The following is a 7724-nucleotide window of genomic DNA, read 5'->3' on the forward strand; positions in this document are numbered from 1 at the left end:
TAGGTAGGTACTGCAATGGATATGGTATGTAACGTAAGGATGCATATAATAGTAAATAATATATATTACATTTTTACATATCAAAAATCATAATATCGACAACTTCTGAGTCGTTATTTAACACAATTTGATCTATGTTAATGCTCCCTAAATTCGCCTGTGAGTCTCCACCTACGGATGTTTGCACTACCACTGTTAATTCCGAAGGTCGAGTTTCAGTTACCTCTGTTTCTCTCCCCCCTTCTTTCTCCGACGGGTTATTGGTCTTCTCACAAAACTGCAAAAATGAGGCTTCACTCGAAGGTTCATTTGTTTTAACAATTTTATCTGCCCCAGTTTCTTGCTCTGTGCGATTTCCGCTATTACTTTTTCCAGTATAATTTTCATTCATTTCTTGAGTAAGTTTAAATTCACATCCCTCTCTTAAGTTTTCACTTCTATCCTTACAAAATTCCATTAAGGTTTTCTCTGTTTGAAGATCTTCATTTAGATTATCAACTTCAACTGGCCCTTCAGCTTCCTGGATACCATTGTTTAAGCCACTCAGTTTAAGAGCAGTGATCTTCTTCTTTGATCCTTTATCTTTCCGTGGTTTTCTGCGTAGTTTCTCCTTCAAGGGTTTATGACTATGGCAGAGCCTTAAATGTTGCTTAAGGGTTTTCTTGGTCTTCAAAACTGCTTCACACTTGTCTTGAGAGCACTTAAAATACTCAAAAATTTTGTCATGAAAAGTCTTTATATGGCTAGTAAGATTTTTCTTATATTTGTAGGAACGTTTGCAATCTAAGTAAGGACAAGTGAAATTGTCATTCTGACTGTCTTGTACATGCACTTTAAGAGAGTGCTCTTTTAAATGCTGTTTAGCTGTAAATTTTTTCTTGCAAATAGAGCAAATGTGTTCAGCTTTTGGGCATGTGCACTCTACTTTCTTATGTTTCATATATTGAGACCATTTTTCAAAAGAGCTACCACAATCACAATTATAGGTTTTGTGTCGTGTTACATGTTTATGATACATATGATAATGGGAAAATGACTGAGAGCACTTCTCACATCGATAAGGAGCAGGCTTGTCATGGCACTCTATTTGATGGGCATTTAAGTAGCTTTTTCGACGAAATTTTTCCTTGCAAGCAGAACATTCAAATGGTAAATTAACATGTTTGTAATTAATATGCTTTTTCAAGCTATACTTATTAGCACAAACCAGGCCACAACCTTCAAAATTGCATATAATTTCTTTCTTTGAATCATTTACTTCTGCGTTATGGGCAGTGTGTTTATGCCTTTTTAAGTGAGACTGACTAGAGTAGCTTTTGTTACAATCGTCAAACGAACATTTAAAAAGATTAACTTTATTATGGCGAGAAGCTATGTGATTTTTCAGTCTGTAAGGTCTGGAAAATACTGCCTTACATTCAGGTTCAGGGCATTTGTGAGTTTTTGAATCTTTCTTAAATGATTGTTTTTGAGGTGCTTCAGTTTCTGATGCAGTTAGGTCACTTTCAGATAATGTTAGGGGTTGAGATTTTTGGTTGGTTCTTTGAGGGTTCAGTGCAGTTGATGAGGTACTTGGTAATCTGTTTTGACGAGAGTAGCATGATTGAGGAGACCATTCTGAGTCACTGGAGTTGTCCTCTGAAGTGTTTCCAAAACTCATGTTTTCGATTAGTTATAATTTGCAACAGAATCCTCATAAACTGGATCAAATTCCTGTAAGAAGTAAAGAGCAGTAAAGATTAATGCTGACAATTCTTTTGAACACATCCAATTACTCATCTAAACTTATGAGGTTCTGGGTGTTCGGGAAGGAATTCAATAAAGAAATTTTGATATATTTGTTATCTATACACATCTTCAAATGTTTTTGTCGAATTTTGCTGAAAGTGAATTAGTAAGATAATTCAACTTAATAAAGTGGCAATGGAAATCGAATTGAGATATTATAAATCCTGGATTTGGAGCTTGGGTCGGGTGGATTTTAAGTGATCTTCAGGGTGGGTTAATTCAGGTTAGTTTGGAAATACTTACCTAGCTTGCCGTGAAGTACTGCTGGCTGACGATTCAATTGCTCATTATGATAGAATCGTACACACGTAGACCCCAACGAGAAGCGAAGAAAAAAGAGAAATGTGAGGTCATGTAATGGTAAGGTTCTCGCAGAGATTGAGGTTATGTAAAAGTTTACACATTAACACTTACTGTTTGCAATTACTTGTGTCAATGTGAAATAAACATAACCTCACATTCGTCGTTTACTCTGCAAAGGAAAAATAAGAAATCTGTTAAAATCAGGGACGAATGAATTAATAAACCTACTTTAGTGTGTTAAATCTTAATTTTGACGCAATGACTAAACTATCTGAGTGGTTGGTAGCAGCTGCAACCCTGGGTATGCTCTGGTTGGCCTTACTCACCAATACTATCGAGAATACTTTTTCTAAAAACCACTACACCCTTCTTTTATGGTCTCCGATTATTTTAGCTGGCTTATTTGGGGTAAGCCATATTAAATTAGATGCGCTTAAAATAGTTAGTTTCACAGTCTAAAATGAGACATCAAAGACAAATTCTATATCAGGCATTTTTGAAACATTAGTCTGGTTCTGGCTACATAACTGAGTAAGGTCAGTTTTATCCGACTTCTTAGTTGCTAATCTTGAACTGATCTTGCGTGGTCGGACGCTTATAGCAGCATAAATAGTTACACTCTATTGCCAATATCAAAACTTTTATTAACATTTTTAAGAACACTTAATGTCTCACCCATTTGAAATAACCCCTTCAGCATCGTCATCGGTTAATTTTTTAATTTTTTTTAACGAGGCCTCTTAAGGCTCCAAACTGCAAAACTTTTTGCCCACTTAACCAACTTTGTAAATCTATACATTTCCAAACTCCTTGTGTAGTTTCTTTCCACCATGTATATTTTCATTTCAGGTATTTGCCCTTTCTTTGGTTTTCTATAGAGCTTATACCTTTAATAATTGTGATGAAGCAGCAGAGGAATTACAAAAGGTAGAACTATCCATGTGTAAACCATTTAAGTTTCAAATATTGTATTTTAGGAAATCATAGAGGCCAAAGCAGCCCTGACAAAGCTTGGATTTAAATTTAAGCAAACAGCAGCATAGCTTCTAATTATATTTATTAATTTTTGTGTTTTATTAGAACATAGCATGTACAAAATCAATTTCCTTAAGGATGCTAATATTATTAATAAATAACTGATAGAACTTGAATTATCAGATCCCTGTGTCTACTGAAGTGCTAGGTTAATGCGAAGAAGAGAATTCATCAGCATCTATGTCCGATTTGATGTGGGGCATAATTATATTGCGAGGGGCAAAGAGAATTCAGTCACTGCATTCTGATTCTTAAAAAGATTTGGGGATGGCCCGGAACACTGCGTTTGCAGTTAAGCTGTCCAATGTATTGAATTGAACAGTTAAGATATTGCCTCTCTACGGATTTAAAACGAAGATTAAAGCTATGATATCGCAGATAGAGGTGTTTGAACGAAATTTGCGACCTTGGAGAAAATGGTAAAATTTTAAAACTGTATTTCGGTTCCGATTTTGATCATTGCATTTCCTTATGTCAACTAATTACCATATCATTTTAATTAATAATATCAATTGTCCCAATGATATGGACAATTTCGCACAATTTATTTTATAATTTTATTAACCACTAATCAATTTAATTGGTTGTTGTGGCAATTATTATACTGATGCAAGTTAGGTAATTTGATTAACGCAGTATCAATTAATACAATAAAAAAAAAAGATATAACTTCTACGAAAGCATCCAAATGAGAAAATAAATTGCTAATAACAGCAGTCTTCTAAAAAAATTCTGTGTGCCACAATTTTTCTCATTATCTGTTTTACACAAATCACAAACACGTAACCATCTTATTTTGGCTCCAGTTTACAAGCACGGTATCCTAGGTTTACACACACAATAACTGGGATGTAATACTCTACAATTCGGATTTAGCGTAAGGAACTTTGCCACTCCGTCTCTGGTGACGGCCGTATGCGTTACATCCAGTAGTTCTAAATTCAAATTCTGGACGCACACCAAAGCTTCATCTGTAATTCCCCTATACCCTCTTAGAGAAAGCCGGCGTAAGCTAATTTTGTGCTGACTCTCTTCTTGGTTCAGTAATTCTTCCTGGATCAGTCGAATCGGATTTGGCCCTCTTATGTTCACGCGTCTATAACAAAAAAATAATAAAAGTTGCGTCGTCGGGTTAGTGTAGCATATTTGGCATTACAAAGATCGTCCTCCAGCAATGTGTACTCGGGCAGCTCTAGCGGGTGCATTTTGGTGCTCCCGGATATGTCCGGCCTGTTGCTGAACAGGTTCTGCTCTATTTTCTTCAGCGGCAGGTTCCCTAAGTAATCAGAGGAAACATTTTGTAGAATTTATTGGGTGACAAGGATACATGAACTCTGCATATATCTGAAACACGCTATACTGACATTCGCGGAAAGTGTGCAAATTTAGGTAGCATGAAGTGATATTTTTCTTCTTTTTACTAAAGTGAGACATTAATTTTTAAACCCATTTTTGCGTGCTTGTTGTATATTATATGAATTACTAACATTTCATTATTATCCACTGCCTGTTTCTTACTGCTGCTGCCGGCATCTTCACTAGCTCTTCTTTTCCTAGTATCAGTATTGTCACTTTGTCTTGAAGTGGAAGGCTGCTCCAGTTCAGGTCTACATTAGAGAAGTGAGCTTGTGTGCATCATTAGTCGGATACAATATGTCTATATGTAAAAGTATTGGACAGTTTTCAAAATTTAGGTAATTTTTGTAGTGACATTTTAAATTAGGTTTAACAAATTTGTGTTCATTACGTTAAAATGGTATCAAAAACACTATCAATGTACTTACCTACGCCTTTGTGCTGCTCCTTGATCATTTATATTAATATCTATATTGATGATATTACTTCCAGGTCTAAAAATATCTATAACCTCTGGTTCTGGAATGTTTCCTTGTTCATCAGCCTAAAATTGACAAATAGGAGATTTATTTTAGCATTATTTTTATTACACATTACGAGAATAAAATACCTCTCTAACTTTGAGTACAATCATTTGCGATTTACCAACTCCGAACATGCAACAGTCCCGATCTTCGTCAGAATCGCTATCGTTATCCGACGAGTCTAGAAAATCTAATCATGAATATAAACAAACGGAATATAATGCAGTACAATTGAGATGCTGTTGGCCACTGATGGCAAAGGTTATAAACAATTTCTCAATTATTTCAGTTGTTTGGTTAAAATAGAACTATCAAAATATTTTAAAATCTTCATAAAGAAATCAAACAACATGACTAACCGGGATAAAACTTCTTCTGACTTTGATAGAAAAAGTTCTTGAAGTCTTTGGGAAGTGTGTTCAGTTCCTTCATATGTCTATTACATATGAAGCGTTGTGGAGAAAAATTGAAATCAATATGGTCATCTACTGGCATGGTCCTGTGTATATCTTTGGTCTCAATTTCTTCACTTGTACAGGGTTCTATATGGAAAATAGACAGTGTTATTATCATTTGGTCTAGAAGATAAACTGCAAAACTGTATGTTTTTCAATAATTAATGTTTTAAAACTTTTTTTGAGTTAAACTGTTATATCTGTGAAAATGGCAACTTTAAAAACTAATGGGTGCTGTTTTTGTGTTGTATCTCTACAATAAAATAAAGAAGTTGATGGTAATCTTTCACAATGAAAATTTGTGTTATTTACTGAAATGCATAATATAATTACCATTGTCTGCTTTATCTTCCCATCCACATGAGCATGGGGGATAAGGGTCCTGATATAGTATACTTCGCGGTAACTCTTGCACACCAACACCTATCAGATGTTTGTACTCACCTAAACTATGGTTTTTCACAGTACTCTGAAAACATTCACCTTTAAACAAAACTACAATTTTGTGTTGTTTTTTACTCACTTGTGAAATTAAATCTTGACTCTCAATGGTCAAAGGTGGACATCTTATTAGACATCGTCCAGTGTCTAACTCATAAGAACTCATGCTTTGCAAGTACATGGCTACCACAGTTTTATGGGATCGAGACACTATGTCATTAGCAACAGCTGAAATGTTTGCCATAAATATAATTTTACAGTGCTACTAAGTGTGTCTTACTATTAAATCTGGTATCAATGAGCTTCAGTTTCTTGCAACCATGCCTGGCCACATTCAAATAAGGAACAATGTTTAAATGTAGCCTCATACATCTTATAACAGATAGAATTTCTAAGTTTGGATATTTAGCTATAGACATGAAGAAGTTGCTGTCTAGCCAGTCACATTCATCCAGTACCAACACCTAAATATCAAATTGTCTAGTGAAATTTCAAAAAACACATTGTTTGATTTTACCTTTAAATTATCCATGGCACTGAATGAGCTTTGAAAGAATGTTTTTCCATTCTTGACATAAGTTTTCTTCAAACTGAGTTCTTCTAAAGTTCTTGGAAAATCTTTTAAAGTTAACTAAAATCACCAATTAAATCCAATTAATAATAATAATCGAACATGACCACATACAGATCTTCCATCAAATCTTTGATTTTCTAATGCCAAGACTGTAAGTTGATCCAAACGGTTCCAGCCAATTAAATTTTCCTGTGGTAACACTCCCATATATTTGCTTTCAGCTTTTAGAAGTATATGTGAAGTTTTGTTGTGTATTCTATTGCAGACATAATTAACTTTTTTGGTACTGTTCGGCTCTTGCCTGGCCTCAATATAGCGCCACAGTTGAGGATCTTCCACTATGTTCTTAAAATACTGGCAGGTCCTTAAAGGTAGTAAGGGATATCATGGAAGCTTGTGTACGAGCAAGTAAGGGGTTGAGCCAGAAAATTCGGATTTACCTGCTTAAATTGAATAAAGACGTAGCATCTAAATAAGACAATATGTACATCATGGCGCAGTCAGAGAGCTGGAGTATTTTGCAGTTTTGAGGTACTGCCATAGTGGTCACACGAAGTCAACTCTGGTTTTCTAATTAATCTAATTCGGATTAGAATTAATGATTAGCAGAAGCTTTCCCCCTTTTCTTTTTATTTATTTATATTTTTTTAAGGTTGAATATTGACAGTCTGCTGGATGCAGACTTCACCCACAGATGGCAGGATAAGTTTCTTTGAGCTGATCACATTCAAAATTAGCTGAATGACAATTTTTTTATTTCTGTTTTTACATAAAAATCTTCAGATTTGTAATTTTTTTTGCTTTTTGACACATATTTCATTAATTTATCTCAAACCGTTCCGGAAATATTAATTAAAAATTATCCTCAAGACCAAACTCTTCATGGGAAATAGAATGTTATCCCATACATCTTTATATGAAATTTTGGTCCTATTTCGGCGCCTAAAATATGGAGTTTAATTTATGGCACTATTTCTGAGACATCTTGTGTAAATGCAAGGCCATCCATTTTAACGATAATAGACGTTTTCCAACCGCTGAGGGAACCACCGCCCCCATGGTTCCAAAATTATCCTGGACAACATATATGAGAAATTTGGATTCAAAATATGCAATGCGCTTGCCCAGAAAACAAAAATAGTGGCAAACGGCTGCCATTAAGGTCAGGAAATTGCCATACCCCAACTTAAATTGTATTAATTGCATATGTATGGTCAAGTATTCTGACGATCGAATCCTGATGATGTT

At 34.8% G+C, this 7724-nt stretch overlaps 3 protein-coding genes across 4 annotated transcripts; 1 reads left to right on the forward strand and 2 right to left on the reverse strand.

The window, feature by feature from the left end:
- Positions 1 to 46: 46 nt before the first annotated feature.
- Positions 47 to 2172, reverse strand: LOC136342756 (transcription factor IIIA-like). Its single transcript, XM_066288877.1, has 2 exons — positions 2032 to 2172; positions 47 to 1713 (listed from the first exon to the last, which is right to left on the reverse strand). Exon 2 carries the CDS (start codon positions 1658 to 1660, stop codon positions 74 to 76), a length of 1587 nt encoding a protein of 528 aa, XP_066144974.1. The 5' UTR covers positions 1661 to 1713; positions 2032 to 2172; the 3' UTR covers positions 47 to 73.
- Positions 2173 to 2202: 30 nt separating this feature from the next.
- Dpm3 (Dolichyl-phosphate mannosyltransferase subunit 3) lies at positions 2203 to 3242 on the forward strand. Its single transcript, XM_066288880.1, has 3 exons — positions 2203 to 2499; positions 2941 to 3018; positions 3069 to 3242. Exons 1-3 carry the CDS (start codon positions 2350 to 2352, stop codon positions 3132 to 3134), a joined length of 294 nt encoding a protein of 97 aa, XP_066144977.1. The 5' UTR covers positions 2203 to 2349; the 3' UTR covers positions 3135 to 3242.
- On the reverse strand, positions 3132 to 7706 carry LOC136342755 (uncharacterized). 2 transcript variants are annotated; one of them, XM_066288874.1, is made up of 12 exons: positions 6917 to 7706; positions 6588 to 6840; positions 6420 to 6533; positions 6183 to 6366; positions 5985 to 6130; positions 5795 to 5930; positions 5366 to 5548; positions 5093 to 5196; positions 4911 to 5026; positions 4614 to 4733; positions 4283 to 4402; positions 3132 to 4222 (listed from the first exon to the last, which is right to left on the reverse strand). In XM_066288874.1, exons 1-12 carry the CDS (start codon positions 7015 to 7017, stop codon positions 3934 to 3936), a joined length of 1866 nt encoding a protein of 621 aa, XP_066144971.1. In that variant the 5' UTR covers positions 7018 to 7706; the 3' UTR covers positions 3132 to 3933. The 2 variants fall into 2 exon arrangements, with proteins under 2 accessions (XP_066144971.1, XP_066144972.1); XM_066288875.1 differs by having other exon boundaries at positions 5093 to 5187; positions 6917 to 7704.
- Positions 7707 to 7724: the final 18 nt, after the last annotated feature.

Source organism: Euwallacea fornicatus, chromosome 12 (assembly GCF_040115645.1).
Source record: "Euwallacea fornicatus isolate EFF26 chromosome 12, ASM4011564v1, whole genome shotgun sequence".
In the NCBI taxonomy this organism is placed as follows: Eukaryota; Metazoa; Arthropoda; class Insecta; order Coleoptera; family Curculionidae; genus Euwallacea; species Euwallacea fornicatus.

What these genes read in the sequence shown, in the direction of transcription:
- LOC136342756 (XM_066288877.1), bottom strand. Translation starts at nt 1,660, where the DNA reads ATGAGTTTTGGAAACACTTCAGAGGACAACTCCAGTGACTCAGAATGG.
- Dpm3 (XM_066288880.1), top strand. Translation starts at nt 2,350, where the DNA reads ATGACTAAACTATCTGAGTGGTTGGTAGCAGCTGCAACCCTGGGTATG. An exon ending in TTTTAGCTGGCTTATTTGGG is followed by an intron (nt 2,500 to 2,940) that starts GTAAGCCATATT and finishes TTTTCATTTCAG; the next exon opens with GTATTTGCCCTTTCTTTGGT. An exon ending in CAGCAGAGGAATTACAAAAG is followed by an intron (nt 3,019 to 3,068) that starts GTAGAACTATCC and finishes ATTGTATTTTAG; the next exon opens with GAAATCATAGAGGCCAAAGC.
- LOC136342755 (XM_066288874.1), bottom strand. Translation starts at nt 7,017, where the DNA reads ATGGCAGTACCTCAAAACTGCAAAATACTCCAGCTCTCTGACTGCGCC. An exon ending in TCTTTATTCAATTTAAGCAG is followed by an intron (nt 6,841 to 6,916) that starts GTAAATCCGAAT and finishes ACTACCTTTAAG; the next exon opens with GACCTGCCAGTATTTTAAGA. An exon ending in GGAAGATAAAGCAGACAATG is followed by an intron (nt 5,549 to 5,794) that starts GTAATTATATTA and finishes TTTTCCATATAG; the next exon opens with AACCCTGTACAAGTGAAGAA.